At 48.5% G+C, this 17464-nt stretch overlaps 1 protein-coding gene across 4 annotated transcripts in view; it reads right to left on the bottom strand.

Moving 5' to 3' along the window:
* The window catches only part of ttn.2 (titin, tandem duplicate 2), a 235068-nt gene that overhangs the window by 173029 nt on the left and 44575 nt on the right, over positions 1-17464 (bottom strand). For 2 of the 4 annotated variants that reach the window (XM_074658000.1, XM_074657999.1), the window contains exons 43-44: positions 2209-6024; positions 1349-1627 (exon numbers count right to left, since the gene is read on the bottom strand). In XM_074658000.1, coding sequence (XP_074514101.1) covers positions 1349-1627; positions 2209-6024 — 4095 coding nt within the window. Of the gene's footprint in view, positions 1-6; positions 289-511; positions 1076-1348; positions 1628-2208; positions 6025-17464 lie in introns of all 4 variants that reach the window. The other 2 variants (XM_074657997.1, XM_074657998.1) reach the window with 2 other exon arrangements.

Raw genomic sequence — 17464 nt, forward strand, 5'->3', positions numbered from 1 at the left:
ACAAACCTTTAACAGCTATAAGGGTGTTGCAGCTCTCGCTGCCGGCATTATTTGACACCTCACAGGTGTAACTGCCGCTGTCTGTGACCACCAGGTTCATTATCTCCAGAGAGGCTACTCCACTCTTGAAAAAGATTTTATACTTTTCTCCATCAGGAAGCTCTCTCTCATTCCAGAACCAGTGGATGTGAAGTTCGGGCGATCCTTTAACGCTGCACTGCAAGCGGGCAGCTATACCTTGTTTCCATGTAATCTTAGGTTCCATTTTCTTAACAAAGGTAGGAGGCTCTGAAAGGAGTGTTTAGTTCAAAAACACCAAGATCATCAAAAGAGAGACAGGAAAAAAACAAAGACAGAAAAGTGCGCAAAAGAATTGCAAAAGGAAAGAGATAGCGGTGCATTGTGTTAGCATCAGCTAGCAGTCGGCTGAAAACAGCAATAATCCACTCGCTCATTTCAGAGTTATACGTTTTCATTAAAGCTTACGGGAAGATCGTCTTTAAGATCTTACCTTGAACTGTTACCACAGCCTCACAGGTTGAGCTCCCGGCCTCATTTGTAGCCGTGCACACATACGTCCCAGAGTCCTTCAGTTTGGACTTGGGTATGTCAACAACAGTCACTTTGTCCTCAAAAGACACTTTACACTCCATGCTCTGGTGGACCTTTTTGCCATCCCTGGTCCAGGTGACGGTCACACCAGTGTCCTCGTCCACCTGGCACTCCAGCCTCAGCGGGTCATTGACGGCGACCGACGCCAGCTCAACAGTCTTAACAAAGCTAGGCTTGCGGATAACCTTGAGTTCTGTGGTAAAGGTGGCAGTGCCAACGCTGTTGGAGGCCTTGCACAGGTACACTCCCTGGTCAGTCAGCTCAAGGCTCTTAATGTGAAGGGAATACTTGTTCTTTTCACATTTCATGACATAGTTCGCTTCGGAGGAGACGGCTATGTTGTCCTTGTGCCAGACAACTTCCATGGGTGAGGATCCAGTGAGTGAGCACTGGAACAAGGCTTGTTTACCCACATATAAAGTCATTGGGTCTGGTTTTGAAACAAATACCGGCGGGTACATTTCTATGGAGAGCAGGTAGAACAGTTTTAAAAAGTAGAAAAATACACCAACATCAAAAAATAACCTGTGCAACTTCGATGTAGGTTTAAACATGAGAACTTCATTACATCTTGCCAAACGTGAAACCAGATCCAATTTATAAACAGATCATCACTTCCACATTGCAGCATAATGATTCAGGGAAAAACACATTGCAGATATATAATTCTCTCTCTCTCATACAAACACAATAATGCAGTAATTTAAGAAAGAAAAGGTCCCACTGGGGGTCTTACCGGTGACGATGAGCGAGGCGGTGCAGCTGTCGGTGCCGTGCTGGTTCGAAGCCTTGCAGGTGAACTCGCTGCTGTCGGCTTTGATCGGGTTCAGCAGCTCCAGGGAGGAACCGCTGTGGCGGCTGATGATCCTGAACTTCTCGCTCTGTTTGATCTCAACGCTGGACTTGTACCATTTGAAGGTGACGCTCGGAGCATCCTCGATCTCACATTCGAACTTGGCCTGGCCGCCGATGTTTATCTCCAGAGATGTGATTCTCTGCCTAAAGACGGGTGGCACTGAGGCACACACAGACAAACAAAGAAAAGGTAAATGTTACTGATGGCATCTATGAGCCTCTTGTAAAACAAACCAATGGTAACAGGGAATGGTGGAATGTAATGGTGGACACAGGAGTGACTGTGGAGGAGGAAAAAACGAACAAAGAGGTTGTGAAAGATGAAGCATTGTCAAGTTGAAGCCCTGAAAGCATGCAGAGAGACGTTGTGGAGGGAATGGACCTGAAGGAATGGGTTTAAAAACAGAGGAACCTGTTGACACCGACATGCCAGTGTGACCATGGAGAGACCATGAAGGTTACCTGAAGAACAGGATCGTGACAACCATTATAGCAAGATGCTCATCAGAGCCTTAAGCTAACCTTGCATGGCTGTGACGATTCTGGTCATATTTATAACCACAGAATGACGTTGAACAAACAAGACATGGTGAGTTAGTACCATCCCGTGCCCTGCTAAGGATGCTCATGCCGAGCTATGAAATGAGACCTTGAATGAACCGATTGGTGTGAATGATTAGTGGTTCTCAGAGAGAGAGTGGATGAATGAATGATCACATTAAATGTTCCTTGTTGTCAAACCTCTTGAGACTACAGTGAGTCTTGAAGACGTTGTCGTCCTGCCGGCTTCATTCTCAGCCTCACAAACATATTCTCCTTGATGCCTCTCCTTCACAACTTTGTAGATAACCAATGTGTATGTGTCGTGGTCTTTGGAACACTTGAACTCTTTGCCAGATTTCACCAATTGTCCGTTGAAAAACCAGTTTGCCTGTGTGATGTACTTAATGGTGGTGCTAAAAGTTATTTTGCTATCTTCGTCGATGGACACGTCTTCAAGGGAGGTGACTATTTCGGGGTATTCTCTCTGTTCCTGCCTGGATACGTTGATCTCCTCTTTAAAGATCTCCTCCCTGAGCTCCTTCTGGAAGCTGACGTCCACCACCTGTTCGGTGGGGACGGCGGTGGGAGGCAGTGTCGTGGTAACGATCGCCGCTCCTACATCTTTCTCTCTGCTTTTCACCGCCACTGACCTCACTTCCTGCCTGGACACCTGCACCGACTGCTCAAAAGACATGTGAGACTCTGTGGAGACTTTAATCTGGGATGACATGTACTGTTCCATCTTCGCTGCCTTGGACTCCTGCACCACGACCTGCTGCTCAGCTGAAGCACATTCAACCGACATCCTAGTCTGTGTCTTGAGTACAGCAGCCTGAGATTTAACGGCGGTGAAATCCACGGCGCTCTCCGCCACGCTCACGGTCTCTACCATGGACGACAGCACTTGCTTAGAGCGTGCCGAAGTGACCTGCGCCCTTTGAGGTTTGTCTAGCTGCATAGTGCCCGGCTGTTCTGAGGTAAGAACGTGAGCTTCCTGGTACACTATGGAGTGGAAAGCTGCCTGGAGTTCAGTCCTGAGGTCGGCGGTCTGAGGGTACTTGCCCTCAAAAGCCAGAGTGATCTCCATGGGGGCACCCGTTGTTGTGATCAGGTATGTAAACATGGCCCGCTTGGGCTCTCTCTGAACCTTGACTTCCTGTACTTCTACAGCCTGTAACCTTCCAACGACGTCAGCCAGTAACACCGGCTGGTCGCTGGCCACGGCAGACTGGAGAGCGTCTCTGAGCTGACGCCGTATATTCAGACTGAACGGTTTCGGGATCTGAATCACAAACGTCATCTCTTTGGGGAGAGCCGTGCTGTCTTTTGATTCTGACGCCATCAGGGACAGTTTGGGCTGCGTGGTGACGGCGACTTTAGCGGACTCCGACTTGGTGATCTCCTGAGAGAGCTCACCCGTCAGCACTCGCTTCTCGTCCATCACTATCGACTGCCTGACCGACTGGCCCTCCTGGATCTGAACAGCAAAGTCCTGTTCTGCTGCCTCTAGGAGGACGCTACTCTCCGTGGAGATCTCCTTCTCCTCAACCTGGACTGGCTCGGTGGGAAGTTTCGGCTCTACAGCCGTCTGGCAGGTGAATTTATCCACCGCCGTAAGACTCTCGGTGTGACCCTCCTCTAAGGCCTGACTGTCTATCACACTGGTGACGTGCATCACATTCAAGCGATCCTCCTTCTGCACCAAAGCTCGCTGCTGCTTGACGTCGGTGCTGACCGGCGTCTCCTTTGGCAGCTGCATGGGCTGGAAGGAGAGCTGGAGGATGTTCTGAGGTCGGGGCTCAGTCCGGAGCTGAGACTGAATGCCGGTCACGGACAGATCCAGCTCGGTGTGATAATCTGCCGTGAGCTCCCTCCTCTCCTCCGAGGTGGCTGCGTGACTCCTCGTCTTTTCCTGTTTCTGCGCCGCCATCTGCTGCTCAGGCTTCTCAATAACGAGGATACCCTCTTTGGGCAGCGCCTCCACCGGTTGGGTTGACTGGAGGTGCAGCAGAGTAGGAGCCTCTTTCTGGGGCTGGATGGTCTCGGTGCTAGCCTTGGCCTCAAACTCTGACGTGTCCTCGCAAACTACCGTCCTCTGCTCATCCTGGCTAACGGTGTGAAGCAGAGTAGGACTCTTCCTGGCTCCGGCCTGCTCCGGTGCCGGTTTCTCGCAGGTGAAGCTCCTCTCGGACGGGAGGAGGTCCTGATCTGTGATAACCTGCAGGTGCAACAGCTGCTCTCCTTCTACCTGTGACTGGATGGACATGGCGCTGTCCAGACTTGGCAGCTGCTGAGTGGGTTCAGCCTGCAGCGTTTGCTTCTCTTCAGCAGCTAGAGCCGCCTTCATCACTCTGTCCTTACAGAGATGGGCCGTCTCCTCAGCGGGCCTCTGCATGGAGAACTTAGTCTCCTTGGAAAGAGTCTGTTTGGACTCGCTGACTGAGGCCAAGACGGGCCGGTGCTGCTCTTTCCCGGCAGAAGACTTCACAGCAGAATCTGCTGTTGCTAGTTCACTTGTGTGGTCTTCTGCGAGCACCCGTTCCTCTGAAGACTGAGCTGAGTATAAGATCTTAACACCTTCTTTAACCTTATAACTCTTCTCCTGCTGCGGTTTGGGGATATCCTGAGACTGCTCTTTCAGGATGGGCAGCTGTGACTCGACTTGATGCCCACTGACTAGATGTTTAGGTTCTGACGTGGGCCTGACGGCGGCAGACTTCCTGTCGGCTAGATGCTCTGTGCTAACGGTAGCTAGCGGGGTGAGCTCCTCAGCAACCGCCGACATCACCACTGACCTCTTTTCTCGAGCTGCCTGAAGCTCGATGACCTCGGGGCTTAGGATGCGATCGCAGTGCTGCTCTGTGAAATCCTGACTCTCTTCGACGGACGACGTAAACGCCGCCGTGTGAAGCTGTTTCACGGGAACGGCGGAGACCTGAGGCGGGTGGGTCGGAACCACCGACACCCTCTCCTCTATCTCGTGTGACTGAAGCACCGCCGCCTGGTGGGTCAGCTGCTCGCGGTGAATAGTGGCGGCAGAGATATCGAGTTCTCTAAGAGAGCCCACTTGCTCGCTGGGAATGATCTGACGGTCTTCAGTACCGATGGTGTACACCATCTGATCGGACCTCGCTCTGTCTTGGCCCGGGAGGCTGACCTGGTACAAGCGAGACTCAGTTGCTTGTTCTGTAACTGAAACCTTATAGCTCTTCTTGGTCAGCTGCTCCTGTTTGTGAGAAACAGAAACTGATTCTCTGAACACAACCAGCTCGGCGCTACAGGACGCCTCCCCGAACTGGTTGGAGGCCTTACACGTATACACGCCGCCGTCTTCCTGTTTGACGCTCTTAATATTTACGAGGCCAGATCCGTCTCGGTTGGATATGACGATACAGTTTCTACTGGGCTGGATCTGGAGCGCCCCCTTGAACCACTTCACATCGGGGACCGGCTCACCAGCGGCTTTGTAATTAAAGGAAACCTCTCCTCCCTCCGAGCACCTAACCGGTTGGATCTGAACCGTGAACGTCGGCGGTTGACCCGTGACCTTGAACATCTTCTCCACCCATTTCTCCGCCTGGCTAACGTCGGGCTTTTTCACCTCGAGGTACGTGGTGCACGTCGTCTGGCCGAATCTGTTGGTGGCGGTGCACGAGTACTCGCCCTCGTACGCCGACGTGACCCGGGTGATTACCAGCGTGTACTCCTCCTTCTCCTCTATCAGCTTGTATATTAAGGAGCTCTTAATCACCTTCCCGTTGTGAGACCACTGAACGGTCGGCTTCGGGAGGCCGGACACTCTGACGGTGAGCCGGGCGGTTTCCCCGGCGGTTATGGCCGCCGGAGCGAGCTGGCTCAGGAAAACTGGCTTTTCTTTTTTCTTCTCTAAAGAAGAAGAGTAACGTTTGGACTCTGGCTTGAGTTCAAGTGTTCTGGTTTTCTGAGGTAACTGGACACCAGTGAAGTAGGTCTCCTCCTGTTCCTCCACGGTGGTGACGCTGGTGCTAGAACTCTCTGTCAGGAAGAATTGAGCAACACTCATAATAAATATCCACAAATCAGACGCTGTCATATTCACATTGATACTGATAGTTAGGGCCGTCCTCAACCTCAGAACGTCTCAGTCCACTGATAGGCAGGATGCTTAAATATCTTTAAATCTGGTAAAGACTCATTTATGAATATTGATTTAGATTTTACAGTTAAAGTTAAATAACAATCAAGATGAAATCCCAATTACCTTATTATTAGTTGACTAAGTGATTAAGAGAGGACAGCCCTAATATATATATATACACAGTATGAATATACAGCATATATATACATATAAAACATGTTAGAAAGAACGATAAAATCATTTATCAACATAAACAAAAGTAAAGTTCATTCCCCCAAACGGATTGCTGATTCTTTGACCTTTTCTCAGCTCTTCTGGTTATAAAACAGAATTTAATTCAACTGCTTTGCTCTCATTCAATTTTTATTATTATTATTATTATTATTATTATTATTAATGTTTAGCGATTAGTCAAATTACCAAAAACTTAATTTTTGTAAGAACGGACCTCAGGAATAGGGATGCACCGATCCGATCTTTCCAGTACCGATAGCGAGAGCTGGGCTTTGGGTATCGGTTGATAACTTAAACTTTGTAAAACTAAATGTAACAAAGAAATACATATATATAAATTAACATAAATTGTTTGTTTGTTATTAAATTAATAGATCGTACACCAGTAACTTGGTAAAAATTTTACAAAATTATCAGGAATTATAATTCAAATGTGAACCTTTTTAATGCAGCAAGTTGCTCAAAACTTAATTAAAGTTCCAGTATATAATGTATATAGTACATAAATATAAAAGTGAATTGAATAGATTGGTCACCGATAATTAATTAATTACCAAAAAATAAAAAATAAAAAAAGGAAAATCAGTTTTTGGTAATTAATTAATTAATTACCAAAAACTGATTTTCCTTTTTTGTCAGAATGGACCGACAGGAACGGGTCATTATTTGGTATCGGTACCGACGCTGGTATTAAAACACATTAAATCAGTGGTTCTCAGACTATCGGTACGCTTACTCTCGGTACATATTATTATTATTATTAGGAATAAATCTGCCTCCTGTGTGAACTGTGCATCGCTGACGAGGGTAGGCCTGCGCTGCTGTATCTGATCATCGGTCATAACGGTACCTGGAGAGACAGATATCTTCTGAGGTGGTACGAGGTGTAAAACGTTTGAGGACCGCTGAGTTAAATGGTATGAAGTCGGACACATCGTACTGAAGGTAGATTTTGAAACCTGCATTTTGTCTGTAAATTGACGATTAACCAACGGACCGTAGGAACAAACCGACCAACCGCGTTAACACAAAGAGGAAGCTCAGACTCCAACTTTAAATCATTAAATCTTTTATTATATAATCTCTGAAACAAACCAACATGACTTCTGTACAAATAAACTTCTATCTCGACACCAGATGTTCTTTAAATGTACTTATTATCTTACTGGAACGTACTACGCATACACTCCTCAAATTACACGTATTTACAAGTTTAAAAAGTTTCACAGTATTATCCATTTCTTTTTTAAATGTTTACTTCTCTATTATTTAAAATCCTAAAGAGATCGTTCACACTCGGCAAGAAACTAAAATAAATCAGAAAATAAATCAGCGTCAAGCTTTGTAAAATCACTCCAGAGACAAAACAACCAATCATCTCAAGGTTCCGGATTAACTTCTGATACGACGGCTAATCGTTATTTTAATTAATCGATAAGTATCAATAATGCTGTGATATCAATAAGTAAAATAAATGACTGCTTTTGTATTTATTTCTTATTATTCAAACACGGCGGTGACTCATATGAAACAGAACTTAAATTATTAAATTGTAAATTATTAATATAAATTTATTTCTGGATGATTTTCTTTTCTTCTATAAGATATCAAAGTTTGCTTTCTCATTTAATCGTAATTAGTTTTACTCATTAGTTATTTAGCAATTAGTTAATTAGCAATTATAATTCAATCTGTGTTATTTTAAACAACACAGTTTCTACATGGCATTGCTACTCGGGATCAATAAAGTGATTATCCATCCATCTAAAGACGTGTTATGTGACATTTGAGCTGCTGCTCTCTGGACGGATGTCACCGTTCAACTGTTGAAACAGTTCGTCCTGATTTATTGATTCCATTCCTGATAATTAAAGGTGGAACATGAATTTTATTTAATTCTCATATTTAATTTCCTAAATGGATTATTTAAAAAGAAAAAAAAAGATCGACGTCTTTACTTTGTGGCGTCTCACAAACACTGATCGTCTCTAATTTAACACATTTATAAATGTCAGTGACGCACATAACGAATATTCCGAGTTGTTATCTTCCGTAGTGCTGTTCTGATGTGAACGGCACAACGTTAAAACATTTTCTTTGAGCTGCTCGACTTTGAATAAAACAACCGTCAGTGAGCTGTAGATCAAATATCACTTCATAACGTCACGTCAAGTTAAAGCAGCTCACATTTAAATGTTACCGGACAACTAAAGCAAAACAGAAACTCAGAAAATAAAAATAAAACTGTTTACACAACTTACAATAAAGAAAAAAAAATATTCAACCGCTTGTTTTACCCCCAAAGTTTACATTTATCATCACAAACATTGACCGTTTTCCCCTCAGGACTAACTACAGGCTGGTTGCACAAAGAGCCTTCAAACTGTTCTACTGTCAGTCTCAGCGTTGTAACTCACAAACAGAACAACAACAGAAGAAGAAGAAGAAGAGAACGTTCCTAGAGCTCATAAGGGTGGAACTATTTGATGTTTTAAGCTGCTGCAGCTTTTAGAGTTTTAATGGTCAGTTATGTTTGTCTTCGACAGTGAAAGTAAAGAACGTATATCGATAAGTAAAGTCAATAGTCCAGCAGCAGAGCTACGCTTCCGCCATTCTGGACTGAAAGAGAAGACCAGACGCCAGTAAAACGTCTCTCTCCTACAGAGAGACGTACAAAAGTCAAACTACATTATTTCTATTCTATTGTCATATTTTAAATGTCTCAATACAAATATTATAAATATTCATACTATTATAACTATTCACTTATTTATTTATTAAACTTTTAGAGCATGAAGTGAGCGATGGACATGAATGGATCCAATGTCCAGTAGACCACAGACCACGGATGTAGCCCCGTGGGTCTGATGATGGTTCATTATGGCGAGGAAAATCACTCTGGATTCAGCTGATAGTTAATTTTACTACTTTAAGGACATAAAGATTTAAATGAGGACTATTGAAGTGTTCCTACGGGGAAGATGATTTACAGACGTCTCTTTACACACAGACTCAGTGGGGTTTTCAGTCCAAAATGGCGCCATCTAGCTGTTGAGTTTCGCCTCTTTGCTTCTAGACTCTTTGGTGTATCTTTGTGCAACCAGCCGCTCCGAGCTCTAAAACACCTTCAGCAGCGCAGCGGTTTCAATGCACCCGGTCGTGTTCTGGATGATGCATTTATACTCGCCAGCATCACTCTGGGTCACGTTAGTAATGAGCAGATTGAAATGGCCTGCGGTTTTCTCCTGGATTATACACCTGCTGTCTGCGACGCGGTCGCCATCTTTGTACCACTCGGCAGAGGGGTTCGGCTTACCGCTAACCAGACACTGGAGGATAACCGGCGTCCCTACGGCTGCCGTAACGTTAGTCAGCGGGATGACGCATTTAGGGGACGTCTCAGTCACCTGGAACTGGAAGCTACACATATCGGACGACTTCCCTTTGAACTCTATCTTGTCATCTTTCGCCGGTTCGGCGAACACGTCGAAGTTAACGCTAACGTATTTCTCTCCCTGTTCGCTCGTTTCGTTGTCCGTCTTGGCCACCAGCCTGACCGCCCGCTGCGACTCATCTGCCTCCTGCTCAAACTCAAACTCGAGCTCAATTTCGGACACTTGTTCGCTGTCAAACGACGTGTTGCCGACCACCAAGTCGAACTTCTGCGGCTGGACTTTGGCGCTACCGAGGGACACGGCAGTCAACTCCCTGCCTCTGGTCTTCCCTGAGAAAGCTTTGGCGTTCAACACCACCAGAGAGGCCCTACACAGAGTCTCCCCAACCACGTTGATAGCCCTGCAGGTATACACGCCGCTATCCTGCGTCGTGACTTTAAAGATCTTCAGGAAGTGGTTGTCGCCATCAGATGAGTGCAAGTATTTTTTGTTGTTGTGAGGAATCTTTTTGTCGCCTTTGAACCAGGACACGATGGGAGAAGGAATCCCCATCAGTGAGCACTCGAACAACACCGTGGAGCCCTCGGGGGTTTCCATGTCACAGATGGGATTGATGAACCTCGGAGGCATCTCGGTGACCTCGAAAGCTATTTTCAAATCATCGTGCTCCTGGGTGACAAAGTCCACGGCGCCCTCCTCGTAAATACTCGGCAGCACATCCAAAGATATGATCATGCTCTTGTTGTCGGCCGTGTACTCGGGAATGGTGATGATCTTAACCTGTCTCTCAAATTCTTTCACATCGTTTTCATCCAGTTCCACTTCCAGCAGAATCTCCTGAGGAGACGGAGAACGAGAAGAGTCGTCCTCCTCCACATCAAACTCCATCACATGCTGATGGGTGACGGCAGGCGGGGCAGGCATGAACCTCACTTCCTGCGATACAACGACCACTAAAGCGACACTTCTGGCTTCCCCGACGTAGTTCACAGCCTCGCAGATGTATTCTCCCTGGTCGGCCTTTGTGACGTTGTGAATTGTTAGCGAGATGCTATCGCCGTCTCTCTCCATTTTAAGTCTGTCGTCTGCCACCAGTTGGGTTTTGTTGCAGAACCACTTCACTTCAGGGGAAGGTAGGCCGAACACCTCGGCGTAGAACGTCAGCGAGTCGGTTTCAAACACTCTTTTCTTAATGAGAGGTTTGAGGAAGGCGGGAGGGATTCCCTGCACTTTCTCCTGAAGGGTTGACAGCCCTAAAGACCCTATTCCCTTGGTGAGGTACCGATTCTCGTCCACGTTTATTCCAGGAGGCGTCGTTTCAATGCCCTCGTCACCAGGAGACATCAGGAACTGAAGTGGGGAGAAGAACCTCTCGCTGGAGTCTCCCGTCGAGGGTCGCTTATGTTCTACGGGGGAGAAGGGATACTCCCGAGGGGTCATGAAACCACCGGGTGTATCAGAACTCGGAGTATCGAAGGACGTGTTAGACTTGGGAGTGTGGAAGGACTGAGCGATGGGCTGCGAGACCTCGGTGGACGAGCCCGGGGTGTAGAACCTCTCGGCGATCTCGGCTAGCTCTTCGCTCACGGTGCTGCCGATCTCTATGGACATCTCAGACTCGGGGGACAGTGGTCTTCCCCAGTCTGTTGGTGGGTTGTAATAGTCGTACACGGCACCGAAAGTGACATCCTCTTCCTCCATGGAGCCAACTGCTGCCGTTACTCCTCCAGCTTCGGCCGCTGAGGCCTTGTCCAAACTACCTCCTTCCTGTAAGGATGTGACCTCGCTTTGAGGTCCCTCAGCAGCCTCAGGAAGTGGTTTACCTCTGCTGTCGACTTTAGGCTTTACAAGTTTAGGTTCTGGATTCACGTGGACATCAAACCTCTCATCTTCACCCTTGATTTGTGTACGAGGCACAACGACATCACCAGCCATTTCCTCTGTCACGTCGGCCTCGGACTCCGGCATACTGAGGAAGACGCCGCTGTCCATAGAGGGCTCTGGGATTGAAATCAGCTCCTCACCGGCGAGTACCGCACCGACAGCCTCACTGTGAATAGAGGAGGATCCTGCAGATGCTCTTTGTCTCTCCGGTTTGAGAGATTCTGAAATTGTTTTTGGCTTAACAACTTCTTCTTCGGCTGGAGCTGAAGTTCTGAGAGAGCGTTTTACTGCAGGAACTTTTTCAGACTGGAAAGGAATAAAGCTGCTAGTCCTGTCAAACGTATGCACCGGTTCCTCCCTCACCATCTCCACTTCACACGCCTCCATTTGCTGAAACGGAGCAGGTTTCTGTGCTTTAGGTCTGACCAGGTGCGGAGACTCCTGCACTTCCTCTACAAACCGTTTAACCACACCATGTCTTTCTGCTAAAGCTGCTTCAGCATCACCAGACATCGCAGAGATCTCGTCGTCACCCTCCAGAGAGGAGGCGGGATGGGGGTTCTTGGAGGAGGCAGGTTTGGGTGCTTCGGGAGGGGAAACTGATTTTCCTGAAATAGGTTGAGCGAACTCCGGTTTTGCTCTCACAGGAACAGCTTTGGGAGAACCTGGATTTCCTTTCGTAGCAGCAGCAAGTCTGTCACCACCTTCTGCATGCATGCCTTCAGGTTCAATTACCTGCTCCTGCTGGTCAGGGGAAACGGCCACCGCCGGTATGAACTCCTCAGGGAAAAGTGTTTCCTTTCTCTGCTCCTCTGGAGAAGTCAGTACTGCAACTGGGGAGTCCGACTCAAAAGCTTGTTTAATCTGAGAAACCTTTATCACGGCGGCAGAAGCCGGCAGACCACAGCCGGATACAGTCGGAGGCTCTCTCGAGACAACCGGTCTGGATTTTGGGGCTTTGGCCACCTCGGATGGAGCTTGTGAACTCAGAGGTTTATCTTTCGTCCTGATGAATCCATCCTCAGTGTGAGCGACGGCAGCTTTGTGGAATACGGCAGGTTTCCTGACATCCTCCGGAGACTTCCTCACCATCCCAGACGGAGTAAAACCACCACCGGCCTCTGAAAACTGCACAGGCTCTGCAACTTGAAATGACACATCGGAGGTGCTTATAACTTCTCCCGCTTTATTTCTAGCAACACATTTGTACACTCCAGCATCGGTGTATGTAAAACTGTTGATAAACAGCCTCCTCACTTTATCATCGACCTCAACTCTGTGTTTTCCGGCCGTGATTTCGAGGCAAGCGTCGTCACAATACCATGTGACTTCTGGGGCCGGCTCGCCTATGATGAGGCACTCTAACACGGCAGTGTTGCCCTCGGAACAGGTGATGTTCTCCAATTCACAGACCACACGAGGAGCTTCACCAACCACGTCAAAGGAGAAGGTAAACTTGTGTTTGACGGTCTGAGAGGCTCCGTCATCGCTTGGCACTTCTGAGACTTTCTCCGTAAAAGCCTGAGGTTTGTCCTCACTGCCTACCTCCCTCATCTCAGGGAGCGGAGTGGCGGCGGTGATTCTGATTTCTACAGGCGAGGCGCTAAAAGAGTCATCGCCGCTGCGGCGTTTGTGGATCACCGCCTGAGGCACCTGTAGCGTTGCCTTTCCTGAATCCATGTAGGTCTTAAGCTCCGCTTCGATCTCCCGGTTTTCCTCACCCTTCTCCAGCTCCTCTCTAACGACCACCTCCCGTGTGGCTCCTGATGTTCTCACCATCTTTTTGTCAGAGATTTCAAGAGTGCCGCTGCAGATGGATTTGCCGTGTTTATTGGATATGACACAGTCGTATGTGCCCTCGTGGTCGGTTGTCGGATAGAAGACGGTGAGCTTTGATTTGTCCGATTTGCTCATGATGTCATAGTCGGGGTTGTGGGCCAATGGGTGGCCATCTTTAAGCCAGGTGACTGTGGGCAACGGGTCACCCTGGAATTGGCAGGTAAACTCTGACATCTCACCGATTTTTGCTTTAACTGAAGATATTTCTTTCACAAATACTGGACGGGAGCCTCCGGCACTTGCATCCCCTTCTGTCATGGAATAAACTCCCTCTTTCAGAGTCGACTCCTCTCGGACTCTCTTCTCTTCCTTCTTTATAGCTCCGAGTTCTGCACTCGTTTCACCTCCCTGTTTTGACCTCATTGAATCTCCACTTCTTTCGTCTCTCCTTGCACCTCCAAAATCCTTCTGTTGTCTCCATTCGCTGCTCTCTCTGGTAGTTCCCATCTCCTCTCTCATCCCTCTTCCTTCCCTTACGTCTGACTGGAACCGTTGGCTGCTGGATTTATCTACAGTTATTGCGTATTCCTCCCTGCTGCGCCTCCTCTCGGCCTCTCCTCCCAGATCCTCCTGTGGACTCCGACATGGGGAGCGTCTCCTGACGGAGGAAAACTCTCTGGAAGGTTTATGAGGGCTCTCGCCCCGGGCAAGTTCATATCCCTCGAAGGGCACACTCGTAAGTTGGGTTGGAGAGTATCTCTGAACTGGTGAAGCCTCACGACCCGTCCTATCCTTCACAGAAATAGATTTAGAGTCGTATGCAGTCGGCACACCCGCATGGTGTGGTAAACCAGCATGTGTCGGCCTCGTTATGGAAGAAGACTCACGAGGAGGAGGAGTTGGCTCGCTCCCATGTTGAAGAGGTGAAAGTCTTTTTGTTAAAGCCCCACTAGCAAGATTTGGTGGTGGAGGTGGAAGGTCACTGGGGTGGGTTTCGCCACCACGATGGGGTTCACGGTCAGGAACGTGGGACTCAAACAGCAACCCCGAGCCAGGCTGTTTGCACTGATTGTCCAAAGACCACTCAGACTCCTGTTCAGCTACTTCCTCTTGTTCGACAACATCTTGTTGCCATTTCAGGATGCGCTGAGCCAGCGCTTCCTCCTCGCTCACAAAGTACTCGCTGTCCCTCTGCAACCTCGTCTCGCGGCCCTCCGTTAGCAGCTCGCCACCAGGCGGCCACTGCAGGCTATCGCCCGGCTGATCTTGGAAACCAGCAGGAACTGACTCGCTTAAAAGGAACTTCTCTTTGGTTGTTTTTCCTGGGGAGGTCTTCTTGCTGCGCACCACTTCAGGTGGTGGAGTTGATTCTAAAGCAGACGCCTCTGCGACATTTCTTCCGACCTCGGTGGTCCTCTCTGCCCGGACCTGTGAGTAACCCTCCACCCAGTCAGACTCCGGCTTCACAGCTTGCTCTTGTTCCATCAGGACATTCTGCTGCCATTCCATTATCCTCTGATTCAAGGCCTCCTCTTCGCTGGCAAACTTCTCACTTTCATTCTTCAGCTCGGAGATATTCTCCCTGGACAGCTGGAGCTCACGCTCTTCTTTCGTCTTCTCAAACAACATCTTCTCTGCTCTGGCTTTTGTTCTAGGCGATGACTCAGCTTCCACTTCTGCTACTCTAGTTTTTAGTCTGGGGGATTTTTGTGCCAGCACGACTGATGCCTCAGTTTCCAATTCTCCTGGTCTGGTTTTCCTTCTGGCCTTCGGTGAGGGGGCGGAGGTTTCGTCCTGTTCTACTGGATCTTTTACTTTAGGTGGCATTGACATGGCAGCGTGGTCTACGGGTGCTCTTTTCTCCACCACCGCCTCCTGCTGGGTGTAAATGTGCCCCTCAGGCTCTATGTACTGCAGATCAGTTTCAGGGTTGGGTGTCTCCTCTTCTGACATTCGCATACCGTGCTGCCATTTCCTGATCCGCAGGGCCAGGAGTTTTTCCTCACACTGCATCCGCTCAGCTTCCAGACTCTTCTCATACTGAGCCCTTAAAGACTCCCCTTCACCCTCCTCTTCATATGGATCAACTGTTTCTGGTGTTACAGCTTCACTGAGGAACCTCTCTTTGTTAGATTTGACTAGCCTTGGCCTGGGGGACTCTCTGAGTCTGTCCTCTGCGGTTCGAGGCAACGACTCTGCTTCCACTTCTGCTGCTCTAGCCTTCTTTCTGGGGGCTTTTTGTAGTGGTGCCTCACCTCCGAATTCTGCTGATTTGGTTTCCATTGTGGCTGACTTTGTAAGCAAGGAGGCGGACATTTCCATTTCTTCTCCTCTGTCTTCTCCTTTAGGTGATTTTGGTGTTGCACCTTCAGGATCTACCAACCTCGCCTTCATTCTGGGTGATTTATGGAAAGATGAGGGCATGGCCTCAGTTTCTACAGTTTTCTCCATCACTTCCTGCTGGGGGAAAATGTGCCCGGCGGGCTCCATGTACTGCGTCTCTGCCGGCATGGGCAGATCACTTTCCTGTTGAAATGTCTCCTCTTCTGACATCCTACTCCCTTGCTGCCATTTCCTGATCCGCAGGGCTAGGAGTTTTTCCTCACACTGCATCCGCTCAGCTTCCAGACTCTTCCCATACTGAGCCCTCAAAGACTCCCCTTCTTCATGTGGATCATCTGTTTCTGGTGTTGCTATGTCTTCTGGTGTTAGGAACGTCTCCCTGATAGATGAGGCTGGCTGAGGCCTGGGTGAATCCTCCGCATGAAGAAGAATCACTCTAACAGATTCCCTGCTTTCAGCGTACGTTGTAGTTTCTGGGTATGCTAATGTTTCAGAGTACGGGACTTCAGGGTGACGTAGCTCCACTTCAACCTTCGTAGCCTCCACCTCAACCGCACCGTGACGTTCGCTTACCATTTGCTTGACTCTAGCTTCTACCCGAGATTCGACAAGACTCTTTTTATCCTCCGGTGTCTCGGAATATTTTACACCCGATTTCCTGATTTCTGTCTCCGGCACCAGCGTATCAACCAACTCACCTCTCATGATCTGAATGGCCCTGGTTCTAGACTGAGGCTCAAATGAATGCCTCATACGAGGCCGAGAGGGCTCCCTGTTTGAGCCTTTACCTCGAGACTCCCTGTGACCGTCCCCCAGATCGAAGGGTCGATTGAAATGCTGGACGTCAGGCAGCGAGGCTGGCTTGACCCTGAGCTTCTCTACGTAATCTGCATAGCTCGACTCGCTGGCAACCGATTCTGACTCAAACTCAGAGGAGGACATGGTGGAGATAGAGAGCCTCTTCTTCTGTTTGACAGCTTTTTGGAGCGTGGTAAGTTTTGTTCTCACCTCGTTGTGAAGGCTCTCGGTGTCACTGAACCTGTCGCTGTATCGGTCGCTGCACCGGTCACTAAACTTATCGCTGAACCTGCCACCGGTGCGCCGGTCACAGTAGATATCACTGAACCTGTCGTTAAAGCGTTCAGACCTGTCAAACATGGGGGGAGGGGACGGGGCGCGCTCGGAGGCGGTCTCCAAACGTTTGGACTCTTTCTCTACCGTTCTTTCTTTTGCGTGGGAATCAGACCTGAAGTATACGGTACGCACCAGAGAGGTCTTAGATCGAGATCTTCCCTGATGAACTTTGGACATCTTGTCAAACGGAGACCCGACGCACCGGAGGTCGACCCTAATCTTCCTCTCTTTCCTCTGCTCTGCCATGGTGTCTACGCTTTCGTGGGCTTTGGCAGAGCGTCGAACGAAGCCCAGGTAGTTAGCGGACTGCTCTTCCCTCAGTGACACCAGAAGTGATGCCGTGGACTCGGCAGAACCCTCGGGGTTTATCGCCATTACCTTATAACTGCCAGAGTCCTTCTCTTTGATGCTATCAATAACCAGACTGGTAGTGTGCAGGTGCATCCTGCTGTCAGTAGAGATCCTACGTCTACGCTCTTTAGGAATAGATTTATTATTATGAAACCACAGGATCGTTGGCGGAGGACATGAAACCAGTTTACACTTCAACTCCACCGGTTCTCCTTCC

This window comes from Sebastes fasciatus, chromosome 14 (genome assembly GCF_043250625.1).
Source record: "Sebastes fasciatus isolate fSebFas1 chromosome 14, fSebFas1.pri, whole genome shotgun sequence".
NCBI lineage: Eukaryota > Metazoa > Chordata > Actinopteri > Perciformes > Sebastidae > Sebastes > Sebastes fasciatus.